General features: G+C 48.7%; 1 protein-coding gene across 1 annotated transcript in view; it reads left to right on the top strand.

Moving 5' to 3' along the window:
• LOC128690675 (insulin-like peptide receptor) overlaps positions 1–21,083 on the top strand; it is a 646,235-nt gene that overhangs the window by 425,501 nt on the left and 199,651 nt on the right. Inside the window, exon 17 of the mRNA XM_070088152.1 lies at positions 202–530. Within this exon, the coding sequence (XP_069944253.1) occupies positions 202–530 (329 nt within the window). The remainder of the gene's footprint in view (positions 1–201; positions 531–21,083) is intronic.

Below are 21,083 nucleotides of genomic sequence, written 5' to 3'. Positions count from 1 at the left end.
ATTAAATTATTTAATAATTTGTAAAGAAACAAAGTCAGATACCACGTAAATAACATGTCGTTGATGAAAGTTAACGAAATATTAAGCCAGATCTTATACTTGATATTAAAAATCTGTAATTCGTAGGTATTCATTCCTTTTATGTACGATTTTATAAAGCATCAACCACGATCAAATTAAGTTTTGAATGTTCGTCGTCAGGATCCAAAGATCACGAAGAGCACCTCATGGGAGCATCCTTGGTGATGAAGAGTTTGAGACTACACTTCGGACGGACCAGCTGCACTCCAAGAACACTCTCCTGAAGACAGTAGAGAGCAGAGTGCTGAAGACTGATTACTCATCTCTTGAGGATCCCGCTAGTGATGGAATCTCCAGACTGCTGCCGGTTCCAAATGAAAGCGAAAAGGAGTTTCCCTTCCACCATGGACAGACAGTGCATGAATTTCCATCCCACGCAGGAATCCAAGCTGATTACCAAGCCCACGAGGAAAACCTGACCCACTACGACATTCATCACCCACAACACAGTCAGTAATCGCATTTTTTTTCTTTCCGCCAATGGTTGGGATTTTTCCATTAAACTTATTGGATTTTTTAAAATAATGTTAAATGATTCCTTTGTATTCTTGTGTGTGTGTGTGTGTGTGTGTGTGTGTGTGTGTGTGTGTGTGTGTGTGTGTGTGTACTCACATAATTGTACTCACCTAATTGTGGTTGCAGGGGTCGAGACTCAGCTCCTGGCCCCGCCTCTTCACTGATCGCTACTGGGTCCTCTCTCTCTCTGCTTCCTGAGCTTTGTCATACCTCTTCTTAAAACTATGTATGGTTCCTGCCTCCACTACTTCACTTGCTAGGCTATTCCACTTGCTGACAACTCTATGACTGAAGAAATACTTCCTAACGTCCCTGTGACTCGTCTGAGTCTTCAGCTTCCAGTTGTGACCTCTTGTCCCTGTGTCCCCTCTCTGGAACATCCTATCTCTGTCCACCTTGTCTATTCCCCGCAGTATCTTGTATGTCGTTATCATGTCTCCCCTGACCCTTCTGTCCTCCAGTGTCGTCAGTCCGATTTCCCTTAACCTTTCCTCGTACGACATTCCCTTGAGCTCTGGGACTAGCCTTGTTGCAAACCTTTGTACTTTCTCTAGCTTCTTGACGTGCTTGACCAGGTGTGGGTTCCAGACTGGTGCTGCATACTCCAGTATGGGCCTAACATACACAGTGTACAGTGTCTTGAACGATTCCTTATTAAGGTATCGGAACGCTATTCTCAGGTTTGCCAGGCGCTCGTATGCTGCAGCAGTTATTTGGTTGAGGTGTGCCTCCGGTGATGTGCTCGGTGTTATGGTCACCCCCAAGGTCTTTCTCCCTGAGTGAGGTCTGTAGTCTTTGTCCACCTAGCCTATACTCTGTCTGTGGTCTTCTTTGCCCCTCCCCAATCTTCATGACTTTGCATTTGGCTGGATTGAATTCGAGAAGCCAGTTACTGGACCACATGTCCAGCCTGTCCAGGTCTCTTTGCAGTCCTGCCTCATCCTCGTCCGATTTAATTCTTCTCATCAACTTCACGTCATCTGCGAACAAGGACACTTCAGAGTCTATTCCTTCCATCATGTCGTTCATATATATCAAAAATAGCACTGGTCCTAGAACTGACCCCTGTGGGACCCCGCTCGTAACAGGCGCCCACTGTGATACCTCTTCACGTACCATGACTCGTTGCTGCCTCCCTGTTAGGTATTCCCTTATCCATTGCAGTGCCCTCCCTTTTACATGCGCCTGATCCTCCAGCTTCTGCACTAATCTCTTGTGGGGAACTGTGTCAAAGGCCTTCCTGCAGTCTAGGAAAACGCAATCTACCCACCCCTCTCTCTCGTGTCTTACTTCTGTTACCTTGTCATAAAACTCCAGGAGGTTTGTGATATAGGATTTGCCTTCCATGAACCCATGCTGGTTTTCATTTATAATCTTGTTCCTTTCCAGGTGTTCGACCACTCTCCTCCTGATAATCTTCTCCATGACTTTGCACACAATACGTGTCAGAGACACAGGTCTGTAGTTTAGTGCCTCGTTTCTGTTTCCTTTCTTAAATATGGGGACTACATTAGCTGTCTTCCATTTCTCAGGTAGTTGCCCAGTTTCAAGGGACGTGTTGAAGATTGTGGTTAGAGGCACGCACAGCATCTCTGCTCCTTCTCCAAGGACCCATGGGGAGATGTTGTCCGGTCTCATCGCCTTTGAGGTGTCAAGGTCACTTAAGAGCTTCTTCACCTCCTCCTCAGTTGTTCGTATGTCATCCAACACTTGTTGGTATATTCCCTCTTGATGTTCCCTTCTGTGCTGTCTTCCTACAGCCCTTCCTGTCTCTACTGTAAAAACTTCCTTAAATCTCCTGTTCAGCTCCTCACATACCTCCTGATCATTTCTTGTGAGTTCTCCACCTTCTGTCCTTAATCTGATCACCTGGTCTTTGACTGCTGTCTTCCTCTTGATGTGGCTATACAACAGTTTCGGGTCAGTCTTGATTCTCGATGCTATGTCATTTTCATACTGTCGCTGGGCCTCCCTCCTTACCTGTGCATACTCATTCCTGGCTCTGCGACTGATCTCCCTATTTTCGTGTGTTCTCTGCCTTCTGTACTTTTTCCATTCTCTATTGCACTTTGTTTTTGCCTCCTTACACCGTCGGGTAAACCAGGGGCTCGTGCTGGTCTTCCCGTTGTTACTGTTGCCCTTGGGAATAAACTTTTCCACTGCCTCCTTGCATTTTGTTATTACATATTCCATCATTTCATTTACTGGCTTTCCTGCCAGTTCCCTGTCCCACTGGACCTCCCGCAGGAAGTTCTTCAACCCTATGTAGTCCCCTCTTTTATAGTCAGGCTTTTCCCATTCAACTCCTGTTATTCTCTCCACTTGCAGCTCTACTATGTATTCAAAGCACAGAACCACTTGGTCGCTAGCTCCTAGGGGACTCTCATACTTGATGTCCTCAATGTCTGAGCTGCCCAGGGTGAACACAAGGTCCAATCTTGCTGGTTCATCCTCCCCTCTCACTCTGGTAGTGTCCTTAACATGTTGGTGCATGAGGTTTTCCAGCACCACGTCCAGCATCCTGGCTCTCCATGTTTCGGGACCCCTATGTGGCTCCAGGCTTTCCCAGTCGATCTCCCTGTGGTTGAAATCTCCCATAACCAGCAACATTGCTCTGCTGGAATGAGCTCTTCTTGCCACCTCAGCAAGTGTGTCCACCATTGCTCTGTTGTTCTCTTCATATTCCTCTCTTGGCCTCCTGCAGTTCTGTGGTGGATTATACATCACTGCAATGACCACTTTGTGTTCCCCAGACTGAAGTGTACCTGCTATGCAGTCTCTTTCTCCCGTCTCATCTATACCTTCCATTTTCTCGAATTTCCCTCTGTTTTTTTACGAGCAGAGCAACCCCACCTCCCCCCCTGCCCCTTCTATCTTTCCTCATGATCTGTTATCCTGGTGGGAAGATTGCATCTGTTATTGTCTCCGTGAGTTTTGTTTCTGTAACTGCTATGATGTCTTTGCCAGCCCTTTTGCTGCATGAATATTTGATTGTTGCTGGATTCTTCTTTCCCAGACATTTGCAATCCCATATGTCTTCTCAAAAATGTGGCTGTTGCTCTTTTCCCAATCTCGGGGTGTTATTAGCACCCTCCACTTGAGAGAACTGCTCGGTTTTAAAAACAATTGGCTGCTGCTGGATTCTCTCATCCTAACCCTTGTCAGTTTCCCCCCCCCCCTCATTCAAACATTTTGCTGCTGGTAGATTCCTCTACTCCCCAGCCACTGCCATACCCCTACTTCCCCAAAAAATTGGTTGCTGCTGTATTTCCCCCACACCTACCCTGTGAAAATTTGGGTGCTGCTAAATACCCAAACCTCGGCCCTTGTCAGCGACCCTTGCTAATCGATAATTTGGCTTCTGCTGGATTTCCCCTCTCCAGCCATTGACATTTGCACTTATTCCTCCTTAATTTGGTTGCTGCTTGATTGTCTCGCCTGACTTTTGCCAGCCTCCCTGGCTCTTTGATAATTTGGCTGCTGCTGGCTTTCCCTACCCCGGCTCTATCCACCTCCCCTCCCTCTCTTAAAATTTGGCAGCAGCTGGATTCTCCCACCTCAGATCTTTGCAGCCCCCCATAGCTCTTTGAAATTTTGGCTGCAGCTGGATTTCTCAAACTTTGCCATCCCCCTGGCTCCTCAAAAATTTTCTGCTACATTCCTTTACCATGGCCTTTACCATCCCCAATGCTTCTCAAAAGTTTGCATGCAGTTGGATTAACCCCCCTTGTTAGCCTCCCTCGCTCCTCAGAAATATAGCTGCTGCTGTATTCCCACTCCCCTGCCCTTGCCAAGCCACTGACTACTTGAAAATTTACCTGTTACAGGATTCCACCACCCCAGCACTTGCAAGCATCTCCCTCCCCATGGATTCCTGAAAAATTTGCTGCTGCTGGATTTTCCCACCCCAGGCTTTGCCATCCTCCCTTAGCTCATCGAAAATTTAGCTGATACAGGATTCCCGTACCTCGAATTTTGTCACCCCATCCCTGGCTTCTTGAGAATTTGGCTACCGCTACCTACTGCTTCACCTGTCTACAGTATATAAGCCACTTCATGCGTATGCTGCATCTTTTCAAGATTCATGGACTGATTTCATCGACTCCAAGCTGGGTGACTGATTACCTCAAACTCTCTCTGATCTTCACCATTCTTCTTTGTACAGGACTGATGAAGCCAATGTGTGGCGAAACGTTTCCTAAATGAAGATAACCAAGTGTTGTACACGTGTCTGATTTACTAACTTGTTGGTTCTCTGAAATATTTGTCTACGTTTCTCAAGTACTCGTTCAAGCTGACACTAGTCACAATAGCAACCAACACTTCCCTAAGGGACCTAACCTGGGTAAAATTGAAGCACCATGAACTAGTCAATGCAGGAGTTTACACTATACCCTGTGGAGGCTTCGACAGAATATACGTAGGTGAAACAGAAAGAAACCTCGAAATACGTCTCAATGAACACATAAATGCATGTAGGAACAGTGCCTGTGTACAACACCGGAATTCTGCCAATCACCTCATGAAATTCAACGACGCCGGACTAGTGAACCTAATTTCCGTAGACGTAAGTGCTTTGAATCAACATTAATCGCTATTTATAATACCAATAAGCAAAATAAAGGCAGGTTCATCATCTCTGAAGTATTAGCAAGAATACTACCTACGAACATCAGAAAGGAGGAACACTGCAACGTACCTTCTCAAATTCAACCCACTAACAAAAATATTTTGCCCAACCAAAGCATTTTAAAGCTACGCAAGCGACAAGTTCTAATAAACACATGTATTATTACTACTACCACTATTACTACTACCACTACTACTACCACTACTACTTTTGTAAAAATTTTATTGAGCTTACACCTCACTCTGATACCTACATACCCTCTGTGTCCGTGTATTTGTAACGGACTGACAAAGCTCCAGGAGAGCGAAACGTTGCCACAATAAAATGTCGCATTAGTTACACTTTTGTCTTTTTACTTAACATACTGAATGATCTTGTGCTGTGATAGTTCATGTTGATCCTGAAAAACCTCCAGTTTACTACAGGCTGGATAAGAGTGACTAAAATAACTTAGTATTTCTGTACAGCTAGCAATGATAACGTCTGTTACACTCCGCTGCAGACTACAATCATGGCTGACCAACTAGTGTGTGCGAGAGTAGATGGCTGACCAACTAGTGTGTGCGAGAGTAGATGGCTGACCAACTAGTGTGTGCGAGAGTAGATGACTGACCAACTAGTGTGTGCGAGAGTAGATGACTGACCAACTAGTGTGTGCGAGAGTAGATGACTGACCAACTAGTGTATGCGAGAGTAGATGACTGACCAACTAGTGTATGCGAGAGTAGATGACTGACAAACTAGTGTGTGCGAGAGTAGATGACTGACCAACTAGTGTGTGCGAGAGTAGATGACTGACCAACTAGTGTGTGTGCGAGAGTAGATGGCTGACCAACTAGTGTGTGCGAGAGTAGATGACTGACCAACTAGTGTGTGTGCGAGAGTAGATGGCTGACCAACTAGTGTGTGCGAGAGTAGATGACTGACCAACTAGTGTGTGTGCGAGAGTAGATGACTGACCAACTAGTGTGTGCGAGAGTAGATGACTGACCAACTAGTGTGTGCGAGAGTAGATGACTGACCAACTAGTGTGTGCGAGAGTAGATGACTGACCAACTAGTGTGTGCGAGAGTAGATGACTGACCAACTAGTGTGTGCGAGAGTAGATGACTGACCAACTAGTGTATGCGAGAGTAGATGACTGACCAACTAGTGTATGCGAGAGTAGATGACTGACCAACTAGTGTGTGCGAGAGTAGATGACTGACCAACTAGTGTGTGCGAGAGTAGATGACTGACCATCTAGTGTGTGCGAGAGTAGATGACTGACCAACTAGTGTGTGTGCGAGAGTAGATGGCTGACCAACTAGTGTGTGCGAGAGTAGATGACTGACCAACTAGTGTGTGTGCGAGAGTAGATGGCTGACCAACTAGTGTGTGCGAGAGTAGATGACTGACCAACTAGTGTGTGTGCGAGAGTAGATGACTGACCAACTAGTGTGTGTGCGAGAGTAGATGACTGACCAACTAGTGTGTGTGCGAGAGCAGATGACTGACCAACTAGTGTGTGCGAGAGTAGATGACTGACCAACTAGTGTGTGCGAGAGTAGATGACTGACCAACTAGTGTGTGCGAGAGTAGATGACTAACCAACTAGTGTGTGTGCGAGAGTAAATGACTGACCAACTAGTGTGTGTGCGAGAGTAGATGACTGACCAACTAGTGTGTGCGAGAGTAGATGACTGACCAACTAGTGTGTGCGAAAGTAGATGACTGACAAACTAGTGTGTGCGAGAGTAGATGACTGACCAACTAGCGTGTGCGAGAGTAGATGACTGACCAACTAGTGTGTGTGCGAGAGTACATGACTGACCAACTAGTGTGTGCGAGAGTAGATGACTGACCAACTAGTGTGTGTGCGAGAGTAGATGACTGACCAACTAGTGTGTGTGCGAGAGTAGATGACTGACCAACTAGTGTGTGCGAGAGTAGATGACTGACCAACTAGTGTGTGCGAGAGTAGATGACTGACCAACTAGTGTGTGCGAGAGTAGATGACTGACCAACTAGTGTGTGTGCTAGAGTAGATGACTGACCAACTAGTGTGTGTGCGAGAGTAGATGACTGACCAACTAGTGTGTGCGAGAGTAAATGACTGACCAACTAGTGTGTGCGAGAGTAGATGACTGACCAACTAGTGTGTGTGCGAGAGTAGATGACTGACCAACTAGTGTGTGTGCGAGAGTAGATGACTGACCAACTAGTGTGTGCGAGAGTAGATGACTGACCAACTAGTGTGTGCGAGAGTAGATGGTTGACCAACTAGTGTGAGCGAGAGTAGATGACTGACCAAGTAGTGTGTGCGAGAGTAGATGGCTGACCAACTAGTGTGTGCGAGAGTAGATGACTGACCAACTAGTGTGTGTGCGAGAGTAAATGACTGACCAACTAGTGTGTGTGCGAGAGTAGATGACTGACCAACTAGTGTGTGCGAGAGTAGATAACTGACCAACTAGTGTGTGCGAAAGTAGATGACTGACAAACTAGTGTGTGCGAGAGTAGATGACTGACCAACTAGTGTGTGCGAGAGTAGATGACTGACCAACTAGTGTGTGTGCGAGAGTACATGACTGACCAACTAGTGTGTGCGAGAGTAGATGACTGACCAACTAGTGTGTGTGCGAGAGTAGATGACTGATCAACTAGTGTGTGTGCGAGAGTAGATGACTGACCAACTAGTGTGTGCGAGAGTAGATGACTGACCAACTAGTGTGTGCGAGAGTAGATGACTGACCAACTAGTGTGTGCGAGAGTAGATGACTGACCAACTAGTGTGTGCGAGAGTAGATGACTGACCAACTAGTGTGTGCGAGAGTAGATGACTGACCAACTAGTGTGTGCGAGAGTAGATGACTGACCAACTAGTGTGCGAGAGTAGATGACTGACCAACTAGTGTGTGCGAGAGTAGATGACTGACCAACTAGTGTGTGCGAGAGTAGATGACTGACCAAATAGTGTGTGCGAGAGTAGATGACTGACCAACTAGTGTGTGCGAGAGTAGATGACTAACCAACTAGTGTGTGCGAGAGTAGATGACTGACCAACTAGTGTGTGTGCGAGAGTAAATGACTGACCAACTAGTGTGTGTGCGAGAGTAGATGACTGACCAACTAGTGTGTGTGCGAGAGTAGATGACTGACCAACTAGTGTGTGCGAGAGTAGATGACTGACCAACTAGTGTGTGCGAGAGTAGATGACTGACCAACTAGTGTGTGCGAGAGTAGATGACTGACCAACTAGTGTGTGCGAGAGTAGATGACTGACCAACTAGTGTGTGCGAGAGTAGATGACTGACCAACTAGTGTGTGCGAGAGTAGATGACTGACCAACTAGTGTGCGAGAGTAGATGACTGACCAACTAGTGTGTGCGAGAGTAGATGACTGACCAACTAGTGTGTGCGAGAGTAGATGACTGACCAAATAGTGTGTGCGAGAGTAGATGACTGACCAACTAGTGTGTGCGAGAGTAGATGACTAACCAACTAGTGTGTGCGAGAGTAGATGACTGACGAACTAGTGTGTGCGAGAGTAGATGTCTGACCAACTAGTGTGTGCGAGAGTAGATGTCTGACCAACTAGTGTGTGCGAGAGTAGATGGCTGACCAACTAGTGTACTCACCTAGTTGTACTCACCTAGTTGAGGTTGCGGGGGTCGAGTCCGAGCTCCTGGCCCCGCCTCTTCACTGATCGCTACTAGGTCACTCTCCCTGAGCCGTGAGCTTTATCATACCTCTGCTTAAAGCTATGTATGGATCCTGCCTCCACTACATCTCTTCCCAAACTATTCCACTTACTGACTACTCTGTGGCTGAAGAAATACTTCCTAACATCCCTGTGATTCATCTGTGTCTTCAGCTTCCAACTGTGTCCCCTTGTTACTGTGTCCAATCTCTGGAACATCCTGTCTTTGTCCACCTTGTCAATTCCTCTCAGTATTTTGTATGTCGTTATCATGTCCCCACTATCTCTCCTGTCCTCCAGTGTCGTCAGGTTGATTTCCCTTAACCTCTCCTCGTAGGACATACCTCTTAGCTCTGGGACTAGTCTTGTTGCAAACCTTTGCACTTTCTCTAGTTTCTTCACGTGCTTGGCTAGGTGTGGGTTCCAAACTGGTGCCGCATACTCCAATATGGGCCTAACGTACACGGTGTACAGGGTCCTGAATGATTCCTTATTAAGATGTCGGAATGCTGTTCTGAGGTTTGCTAGGCGCCCATATGCTGCAGCAGTTATTTGGTTGATGTGCGCTTCAGGAGATGTGCCTGGTGTTATACTCACCCCAAGAACTTTTTCCTTGAGTGAGGTTTGTAGTCTCTTACCCCCTAGACTGTACTCCGTCTGCGGCCTTCTTTGCCCTTCCCCAATCTTCATGACTTTGCACTTGGTGGGATTGAACTCCAGGAGCCAATTTCTGGACCAGGTCTGCAGCCTGTCCAGATCCCTTTGTAGTTCTGCCTGGTCTTCGATCGAGTGAATTCTTCTCATCAACTTCACGTCATCTGCAAACAGGGACACCTCGGAGTCTATTCCTTCCGTCATGTCGTTCACAAATACCAGAAACAGCACTGGTCCTAGGACTGACCCCTGCGGGACCCCGCTGGTCACAGGTGCCCACTCTGACACCTCGCCACGTACCATGACTCGCTGCTGTCTTCCTGACAAGTATTCCCTGTTATCCCTGCTTGGTCCTCCAGTTTTTGCACCAATCTCTTGTGTGGAACTGTGTCAAACGCCTTCTTGCAGTCCAAGAAAATGCAATCCACCCACCCCTCTCTCTCTTGTCTTACGGCTGTCACCATGTCATAGAACTCCAGTAGGTTTGTGACACAGGATTTCCCGTCTCTGAAACCATGTTGGCTGCTGTTGATGAGATCGTTCCTTTCTAGGTGTTCCACCACTCTTCTCCTGATAATCTTCTCCATGATTTTGCATACTATACATGTCAGTGACACTGGTCTGTAGTTTAATGCTTCATGTCTGTCTCCTTTTTTAAAGATTGGGACTACATTTGCTGTCTTCCATGCCTCAGGCATTCTCCCTGTTTCGATAGATGTATTGAATATTGTTGTTAGGGGTACACATAGCGCCTCTGCTCCCTCTCTCAATACCCATGGGGAGATGTTATCTGGCCCCATTGCCTTTGAGGTATCTAGCTCACTCAGAAGCCTCTTCACTTCTTCCTCGGTTGTGTGCACTGTGTCCAGCACTTGGTGGTGTGCCCCACCTCTCCGTCTTTCTGGAGTCCCTTCTGTCTCCTCTGTGAACACTTCTTTGAATCTCTTGTTGAGTTCTTCACATACTTCACGGTCATTTCTTGTTGTCTCTCCTCCTTCCTTCCTTAGCCTGATTACCTGGTCCTTGACCGTTGTGTGCGAGAGTAGATGACTGACCAACTAGTGTGTGCGAGAGTAGATGACTGACCAACTAGTTTGTGCGAGAGATAACTGACCAACTAGTGTGTGCGAGAGATGACTGACCAACTAGTGTGTGCGTGAGATGACTGACCAACTAGTGTGTGCGAGAGTAGATGACTGACCAACTAGTGTGTGCGAGAGATGACTGACCAACTAGTGTGCGCGAGAGATGACTGACCAACTAGTGTGTGCGAGAGATGACTGACCAACTAGTGTGTGCGAGAGATCACTGACCAACTAGTGTGTGCGAGAGTAGATGACTGACCAACTAGTGTGTGCGAGAGATGACTGACCAACTAGTGTGTGCGAGAGATGACTGACCAACTAGTGTGTGTGCGAGAGATGACTGACCAACTAGTGTGTGCGAGAGATGGCTGAACAACTAGTGTGTGCGAGAGATGACTGACCAACTAGTGTGTGCGAGAGATGACTGACCAACTAGTGTGCGCGAGAGTAGATGACTGACCAACTAGTGTGTGCGAGAGATGACTGACCAACTAGTGTGTGCGAGAGATGACTGACCAACTAGTGTGTGCGAGAGGTGACTGACCAACTAGTGTGTGTGCGAGAGATGACTGACCAACTAGTGTGTGCGAGAGATGACTGACCAACTAGTGTGTGTGCGAGAGATGACTGACCAACTAGTGTGTGCGAGAGATGACTGACCGACTAGTGTGTGTGCGAGAGATGACTGACCAACTAGTGTGTGCGAGAGATGACTGACCAACTAGTGTGTGTGAGAGATGACTGACCAACTAGTGTGTGTGCGAGAGATGACTGACCAACTAGTGTGTGCGAGAGATCACTGACCAACTAGTGTGTGCGAGAGTAGATGACTGACCAACTAGTGTGTGCGAGAGATGACTGACCAACTAGTGTGTGCGAGAGATGACTGACCAACTAGTGTGTGTGCGAGAGATGACTGACCAACTAGTGTGTGCGAGAGATGGCTGAACAACTAGTGTGTGCGAGAGATGACTGACCAACTAGTGTGTGCGAGAGATGACTGACCAACTAGTGTGCGCGAGAGTAGATGACTGACCAACTAGTGTGTGCGAGAGATGACTGACCAACTAGTGTGTGCGAGAGATGACTGACCAACTAGTGTGTGCGAGAGGTGACTGACCAACTAGTGTGTGTGCGAGAGATGACTGACCAACTAGTGTGTGCGAGAGATGACTGACCAACTAGTGTGTGTGCGAGAGATGACTGACCAACTAGTGTGTGCGAGAGATGACTGACCGACTAGTGTGTGTGCGAGAGATGACTGACCAACTAGTGTGTGCGAGAGATGACTGACCAACTAGTGTGTGTGAGAGATGACTGACCAACTAGTGTGTGTGCGAGAGATGACTGACCAACTAGTGTGTGCGAGAGATGACTGACCAACTAGTGTGTGCGAGAGATGACTGACCAACTAGTGTGTGCGAGAGATGACTGACCAACTAGTGTGTGCGAGAGATGACTGACCAACTAGTGTGTGCAAGAGATGACTGACCAACTAGTGTGTGCGAGAGATGACTGACCAACTAGTGTGTGCGAGAGATGACTGACCAACTAGTGTGTGCGAGAGATGACTGACCAACTAGTGTGTGCGAGAGATGACTGACCAACTAGTGTGTGCGAGAGTAGATGACTGACCAACTAGTGTGCGCGAGAGATGGCTGACCAACTAGTGTGTGCGAGAGATGACTGACCAACTAGTGTGTGCAAGAGATGACTGACCAACTAGTGTGTGCGAGAGATGACTGACCAACTAGTGTGTGCGAGAGATGACTGACCAACTAGTGTGTGCGAGAGATGACTGACCAACTAGTGTGTGCGAGAGATGACTGACCAACTAGTGTGTGCGAGAGATGACTGACCAACTAGTGTGTGCGAGAGATGACTGACCAACTAGTGTGTGCGAGAGATGACTGACCAACTAGTGTGTGCGAGAGATGACTGACCAACTAGTGTGTGCGAGAGATGACTGACCAACTAGTGTGTGCGAGAGATGACTGACCAACTAGTGTGTGCGAGAGATGACTGACCAACTAGTGTGTGCGAGAGATGACTGACCAACTAGTGTGTGCGAGAGATGACTGACCAACTAGTGTGTGCAAGAGATGACTGACCAACTAGTGTGTGCGAGAGATGACTGACCAACTAGTGTGTGCGAGAGATGACTGACCAACTAGTGTGTACGAGAGAAGACTGAGCAACTAGTGTGTGCGAGAGATGACTGACCAACTAGTGTGTGTGAGAGATGACTGACCAACTAGTGTGTGCGAGAGATGACTGACCAACTAGTGTGTGCGAGAGATGATTGACCAACTAGTGTGTGCGAGAGATGACTGACCAACTAGTGTGTGCGAGAGATGACTGACCAACTAGTGTGTGCGAGAGATGACTGACCAACTAGTGTGTGTGAGAGATGACTGACCAACTAGTGTGTGCGAGAGATGACTGACCAACTAGTGTGTGCGAGAGATGACTGACCAACTAGTGTGTGCGAGAGTAGATGACTGACCAACTAGTGTGTGCGAGAGATGACTGACCAACTAGTGTGTGCGAGAGTAGATGACTGACCAACTAGTGTGTGCGAGAGATGACTGACCAACTAGTGTGTGCGAGAGATGACTGACCAACTACTGTGTGCGAGAGATGACTGACCAACTAGTGTGTGCGAGAGATGACTGACCAACTAGTGTGTGCGAGAGATGACTGACCAACTAGTGTGTGCGAGAGATGAGTGACCAACTAGTGTGTGCGAGAGATGACTGACCAACTAGTGTGTGCGAGAGATGACTGACCAACTAGTGTGTGCGAGAGATGACTGACCAACTAGTGTGTGCGAGAGATGACTGACCAACTAGTGTGTGCGAGAGAAGATGACTGAACAACTAGTGTGTGCGAGAGATGACTGACCAACTAGTGTGTGCGAGAGATGACTGACCAACTAGTGTGTGCGAGAGATGACTGACCAACTAGTGTGTGCTGACCAACTAGTGTGTGCGAGAGATGACTGACCAACTAGTGTGTGCGAGAGATGACTGACCAACTAGTGTGTGCGAGAGATGACTGACCAACTAGTGTGTGCGAGAGATGACTGACCAACTAGTGTGTGCGAGAGATGACTGACCAACTACTGACCAACTAGTGTGTGCGAGAGATGCCTGACCAACTAGTGTGTGCGAGAGATGACTGACCAACTAGTGTGTGCGAGAGATGACTGACCAACTAGTGTGTGCGAGAGATGACTGACCAACTAGTGTGTGCGAGAGATGACTGACCAACTAGTGTGTGCGAGAGATGACTGACCAACTAGTGTGTGCGAGAGATGACTGACCAACTAGTGTGTGCGAGAGATGACTGACCAACTAGTGTGTGCGAGAGATGACTGACCAACTAGTGTGTGCGAGAGATGACTGACCAACTAGTGTGTGCGAGAGATGACTGACCAACTAGTGTGTGCGAGAGATGACTGACCAACTAGTGTGTGCGAGAGATGACTGACCAACTAGTGTGTGCGAGAGATGACTGACCAACTAGTGTGTGCGAGAGATGACTGACCAACTAGTGTGTGCGAGAGATGACTGACCAACTAGTGTGTGCGAGAGTAGATGACTGACCAACTAGTGTGTGCGAGAGATGACTGACCAACTAGTGTGTGCGAGAGTAGATGACTGACCAACTAGTGTGTGCGAGAGATGACTGACCAACTAGTGTGTGCGAGAGATGACTGACCAACTAGTGTGTGCGAGAGATGACTGACCAACTAGTGTGTGCGAGAGATGACTGACCAACTAGTGTGTGCGAGAGATGACTGACCAACTAGTGTGTGCGAGAGATGACTGACCAACTAGTGTGTGCGAGAGATGACTGACCAACTAGTGTGTGCGAGAGATGACTGACCAACTAGTGTGTGCGAGAGATGACTGACCAACTAGTGTGTGCGAGAGATGACTGACCAACTAGTGTGTGCGAGAGATGACTGACCAACTAGTGTGTGCGAGAGATGACTGACCAACTAGTGTGTGCGAGAGATGACTGACCAACTAGTGTGTGCGAGAGATGACTGACCAACTAGTGTGTGCGAGAGATGACTGACCAACTAGTGTGTGCGAGAGATGACTGACCAACTAGTGTGTGCGAGAGATGACTGACCAACTAGTGTGTGCGAGAGATGACTGACCAACTAGTGTGTGCGAGAGATGACTGACCAACTAGTGTGTGCGAGAGATGACTGACCAACTAGTGTGTGCGAGAGATGACTGACCAACTAGTGCGAGAGATGACTGACCAACGAGAGATGACTGACCAACTAGTGTGTGCGAGAGATGACTGACCAACTAGTGTGTGCGAGAGATGACTGACCAACTAGTGTGTGCGAGAGATGACTGACCAACTAGTGTGTGCGAGAGATGACTGACCAACTAGTGTGTGCGAGAGATGACTGACCAACTAGTGTGTGCGAGAGATGACTGACCAACTAGTGTGTGCGAGAGTAGATGACTGACCAACTAGTGTGTGCGAGAGATGACTGACCAACTAGTGTGTGCGAGAGATGACTGACCAACTAGTGTGTGCGAGAGATGACTGACCAACTAGTGTGTGCGAGAGATGACTGACCAACTAGTGTGTGCGAGAGATGACTGACCAACTAGTGTGTGCGAGAGATGACTGACCAACTAGTGTGTGCGAGAGATGACTGACCAACTAGTGTGTGCGAGAGATGACTGACCAACTAGTGTGTGCGAGAGATGACTGACCAACTAGTGTGTGCGAGAGATGACTGACCAACTAGTGTGTGCGAGAGATGACTGACCAACTAGTGTGTGCGAGAGATGACTGACCAACTAGTGTGTGCGAGAGATGACTGACCAACTAGTGTGTGCGAGAGATGACTGACCAACTAGTGTGTGCGAGAGATGACTGACCAACTAGTGTGTGCGAGAGATGACTGACCAACTAGTGTGTGCGAGAGATGACTGACCAACTAGTGTGTGCGAGAGATGACTGACCAACTAGTGTGTGCGAGAGATGACTGACCAACTAGTGTGTGCGAGAGATGACTGACCAACTAGTGTGTGCGAGAGATGACTGACCAACTAGTGTGTGCGAGAGATGACTGACCAACTAGTGTGTGCGAGAGATGACTGACCAACTAGTGTGTGCGAGAGATGACTGACCAACTAGTGTGTGCGAGAGATGACTGACCAACTAGTGTGTGCGAGAGATGACTGACCAACTAGTGTGTGCGAGAGATGACTGACCAACTAGTGTGTGCGAGAGATGACTGACCAACTAGTGTGTGCGAGAGATGACTGACCAACTAGTGTGTGCGAGAGATGACTGACCAACTAGTGTGTGCGAGAGATGACTGACCAACTAGTGTGTGCGAGAGATGACTGACCAACTAGTGTGTGTGTGAGAGATGACTGACCAACTAGTGTGTGCGAGAGATGACTGACCAACTAGTGTGTGCGAGAGATGACTGACCAACTAGTGTGTGTGTGAGAGATGACTGACCAACTACTGTGTGCGAGAGATGACTAACCAACTAGTGTGTGCGAGAGATGACTGACCAACTAGTGTGTGCGAGAGATGACTGACCAACTTGACCAACTAGTGTGTGCGAGAGATGACTGACCAACTAGTGTGTGCGAGAGATGACTGACCAACTAGTGTGTGCGAGAGATGACTGACCAACTAGTGTGTGCGAGAGATGACTGACCAACTAGTGTGTGCGAGAGATGACTGACCAACTAGTGTGTGCGAGAGATGACTGACCAACTAGTGTGTGCGAGAGATGACTGACCAACTAGTGTGTGCGAGAGATGACTGACCAACTAGTGTGTGCGAGAGATGACTGACCAACTAGTGTGTGTGCGAGAGATGACTGACCAACTAGTGTGTGCGAGAGATGACTGACCAACTAGTGTGTGCGAGAGATGACTGACCAACTAGTGTGTGCGAGAGATGACTGACCAACTAGTGTGTGCGAGAGATGACTGACCAACTAGTGTGTGCGAGAGATGACTGACCAACTAGTGTGTGCGAGAGATGACTGACCAACTAGTGTGTGCGAGAGATGACTGACCAACTAGTGTGTGCGAGAGATGACTGACCAACTAGTGTGTGCGAGAGATGACTGACCAACTAGTGTGTGCGAGAGATGACTGACCAACTAGTGTGTGCGAGAGATGACTGACCAACTAGTGTGTGCGAGAGATGACTGACCAACTAGTGTGTGCGAGAGATGACTGACCAACTAGTGTGTGCGAGAGATGACTGACCAACTAGTGTGTGCGAGAGATGACTGACCAACTAGTGTGTGCGAGAGATGACTGACCAACTAGTGTGTGTGAGAGATGACTGACCAACTAGTGTGTGCGAGAGATGACTGACCAACTAGTGTGTGCGAGAGATGACTGACCAACTAGTGTGTGTGAGAGATGACTGACCAACTAGTGTGTGTGACAGATGACTGACCAACTAGTGTGTGCGAGAGATGACTGACCAACTAGTGTGTGCGAGAGATGACTGACCAACTAGTGTGTGCGAGAGATGACTGACCAACTAGTGTGTGCGAGAGATGACTGACCAACTAGTGTGTGCGAGAGTAGATGACTGACCAACTAGTGTGTGCGAGAGTAGATGACTGACCAACTAGTGTGTGCGAGAGATGACTGACCAACTAGTGTGTGCGAGAGATGACTGACCAACTAGTGTGTGCGAGAGATGACTGACCAACTAGTGTGTGCGAGAGATGACTGACCAACTAGTGTGTGCGAGAGATGACTGACCAACTAGTGTGTGCGAGAGTTGACTGACCAACTAGTGTGTGCGAGAGATGACTGACCAACTAGTGTGTGCGAGAGTTGACTGACCAACTAGTTATTAGACTGAGGGTAAATTTTACTGTTTCAATAATATATATTATTAATAGTTTAAAAGTACCAGCAGGTATCGTCCACTTTCAACCGATACCAGTATCATAAATATGGCCGATATTCACGATTCCGATACAATACTGTGCCACAAAGTAACACACAGGCTGGGTGGTGCCACAAAGTAACACACAGGCTGAGTGGTGCCACAAAGTAACACACAGGCTGAGTGGTGCCACAAAGTAACACTCAAGCTGGGTGGTGCCACAAAGTAACACACAGGCTGAGTGGTGCCACAAAGTAACACACAGGCTGAGTGGTGCCACAAAGTAACACACATGCTGGGTGGTGCCACAAAGTAACACACAGGCTGAGTGGTGCCACAAAGTAACACACAGGCTTGGTGGTGCTACAATGTAACACAGGCTGGGTGGTGCCACAAAGTAACACTCAAGCTGGGTGGTGCCACAAAGTAACACACACACTGGGTGGTGCCACAAAGTAACACACAGGCTTGGTGGTGCTACAATGTAACACAGGCTGGGTGGTGCCACAATGTAACACTCTAGCTGGGTGGTGCCACAAAGTGACACACACACTGGGTGGTGCCACAACGTAACAGACAGGCTGGGTGGTGTCACCATGTAACACAGGCTGGGTGGTGCCGCAATGTATCACAGGCTGGGTGGTGCCACAATGTAACACAGGCTGGGTGGTGTCACCATGTAACACAGGCTGGGTGCCGCCGCAATGTATCACAGGCTGGGTGGTGCCACAAAGTTAGACACAGGCTGGGTGGTGCCACAAAGTAACACACAGACTGGGTGGTGCCACAATGTAACATACAGGCTGGGTGGTGCCACAAAGTAACACACAGACTGGGTGGTTCCACAATGTAACATACAGGCTGGGTGGTGCCACGAAGTAAGGCACAGGCTGGATGGTGTCACCTTGTAACACAGGCTGGGTGGTGTCAACATGTAACACAGGCTGGGTGGTGCCACAATGTAACACACAGATTTGGTGGTGCCACAAAGTAACACACAGGCTGGGTGGTGCCACAACGTAACACACAGGCTGGGTGGTGTCACAATGTAACACAGGCTGGGTGGTGTCACAATGTAACACAGGCTAGGTGGTGCCACAATGTAACACAGTGTTACTTGTCTTCCTGATACAGGCTGGGTGGTGCCACAATGTATCACACAGGCTGGGTGGTGCCACAAAGTAACACACAGGCTGAGTGGTGCCACAAAGTAACACACAGGCTTGGTGGTGCTACAATGTAACACAGGCTGGGTGGTGCCACAATGTAACACTCAAGCTGGGTGGTGCCACAAAGTAACACACACACTGGGTGGTGCCACAACGTAACAGACAGGCTGGGTGGTGTCACCATGTAACACAGGCTGGGTGGTGCCGCAATGTATCACAGGCTGGGTGGTGCCACAATGAAACACAGGGTGGGTGGTGCCACAAAGTAACACACAGACTGGGTGGTGCCACAATGTAACATACAGGCTGGGTGGTGCCACGAAGTAAGACAGGCTGGATTGTGTCACCTTGTAACACAGGCTGGGTGGTGTCACCATGTAACACAGGCTGGGTGGTGCCACAATGTAACACACAGGCTTGGTGGTGCTACAAAGTAACATACAGGCTGGGTGGTGCCACAACGTAACACACAGGCTGGGTGGTGTCACAATGTAACACAGGCTGGGTGGTGTCACAATGTAACACAGGCTAGGTGGTGCCACAATGTAACACAGTGTTACTTGTCTTCCTGATACAGGCTGGGTGGTGCCACAATGTAACACACAGGCTGGGTGGTGCCACAAAGTAACACACAGGCTGAGTGGTGCCACAAAGTAACACACAGGCTTGGTGGTGCTACAATGTAACACAGGCTGGGTGGTGCCACAATGTAACACTCAAGCTGGGTGGTGCCACAAAGTAACACACACACTGGGTGGTGCCACAACGTAACAGACAGGCTGGGTGGTGTCACCATGTAACACAGGCTTGGTGGTGCCGCAATGTATCACAGGCTGGGTGGTGCCACAATGTAACACAGGGTGGGTGGTGCCACAATGTAACACAGGCTGGGTGGTGTCGCAATTTAACACAGGCTAGGTGGTGCCACAATGTAACACAGTGTTACTTGTCTTCCTGATACAGGCTGGGTGGTGCCACAATGTAACACACAGGCTGGGTGGTGCCACAAAGTAACACACAGGCTGAGTGGTGCCACAAAGTAACACACAGGCTTGGTGGTGCTACAATGTAACACAGGCTGAGTGGTGCCACAAAGTAACACACAGGCTTGGTGGTGCTACAATGTAACACAGGCTGGGTGGTGCCACAATGTAACACTCAAGCTGGGTGGTGCCACAAAGTAACACACACACTGGGTGGTGCCACAACGTAACAGACAGGCTGGGTGGTGTCACCATGTAACACAGGCTTGGTGGTGCCGCAATGTATCACAGGCTGGGTGGTGCCACAATGTAACACAGGCTGGGTGGTGCCACAATGTATCACAGGCTGGGTGGTGCCACAATGTAACACAGGCTGGGTGGTGCCACAAAGTTAGACACAGGCTGGGTGGTGCCACAAAGTAACACACAGACTCGGTGGTGCCACAATGTAACATACAGGCTGGGTGGTGCCACAAAGTAACACACAGACTGGGTGGTTCCACAATGTAACATACAGGCTGGGTGGTGCCCCGAAGTAAGACAGGCTGGATGGTGTCACCTTGTAACACAGGCTGGGTGGTGTCACCATGTAACACAGGCTGGGTGGTGCCACAATGTAACATACAGGCTGGGTGGTGCCGCAATGTAAGACACAGGCTGGATGGTGTCACCTTTTAACAAAGGCTGGATGGTGTCACCATGTAACACAGGCTGGGTGGTGCCACAATGTAACACACAGGTTTGGTGGTGCCACAAAGTAACACACAGGCTGGGTGGTGCCACAACGTAACACACAGGCTGGGTGGTGTCACAATGTAACACAGGCTGGGTGGTGTCACAATGTAACACAGGCTAGGTGGTGCCACAATGTAACACAGTGTTACTTGTCTTCCTGATACAGGCTGGGTGGTGCCACGAAGTAAGACACAGGCTGGGTGGTGCCACAACGTAACACACAGGCTGGGTGGTGCCACAACATTACACACAGGCTGGGTGGTGCCACAATCTAACACCCAGGCTGGGTGGTATCCCAATGTAACACACAGGCTGGGTGGTGTCACCATGTAACACAGGCTGGGTGGTGTCACAATGTAACACAGGCTGGGTGGTGTCACAATGTAACACAGGCTAGGTGGTGCCACAATGTAACACAGTGTTACTTGTCTTCCTGATACAGGCTGGGTGGTGCCACAAAGTAACACACAGGCTGGGTGGTGCCACAACGTAACACACAGGCTGGGTGGTGCCACAACATTGCACACAGGCTGGGTGGTGCCACAATCTAACACCCAGGCTGGGTGGTACCCCAATGTAACACACAGGCTGGGTGGTGTCACCATGTAACACAGGCAGGGTGGTGTCACAATA

Source organism: Cherax quadricarinatus, chromosome 24, assembly GCF_038502225.1.
Source record: "Cherax quadricarinatus isolate ZL_2023a chromosome 24, ASM3850222v1, whole genome shotgun sequence".
Classification (NCBI taxonomy): Eukaryota; Metazoa; Arthropoda; class Malacostraca; order Decapoda; family Parastacidae; genus Cherax; species Cherax quadricarinatus.
The sequence above is the reverse complement of the archived record's forward strand: the minus strand, read 5'-3'. Positions and strand labels throughout refer to the sequence as shown.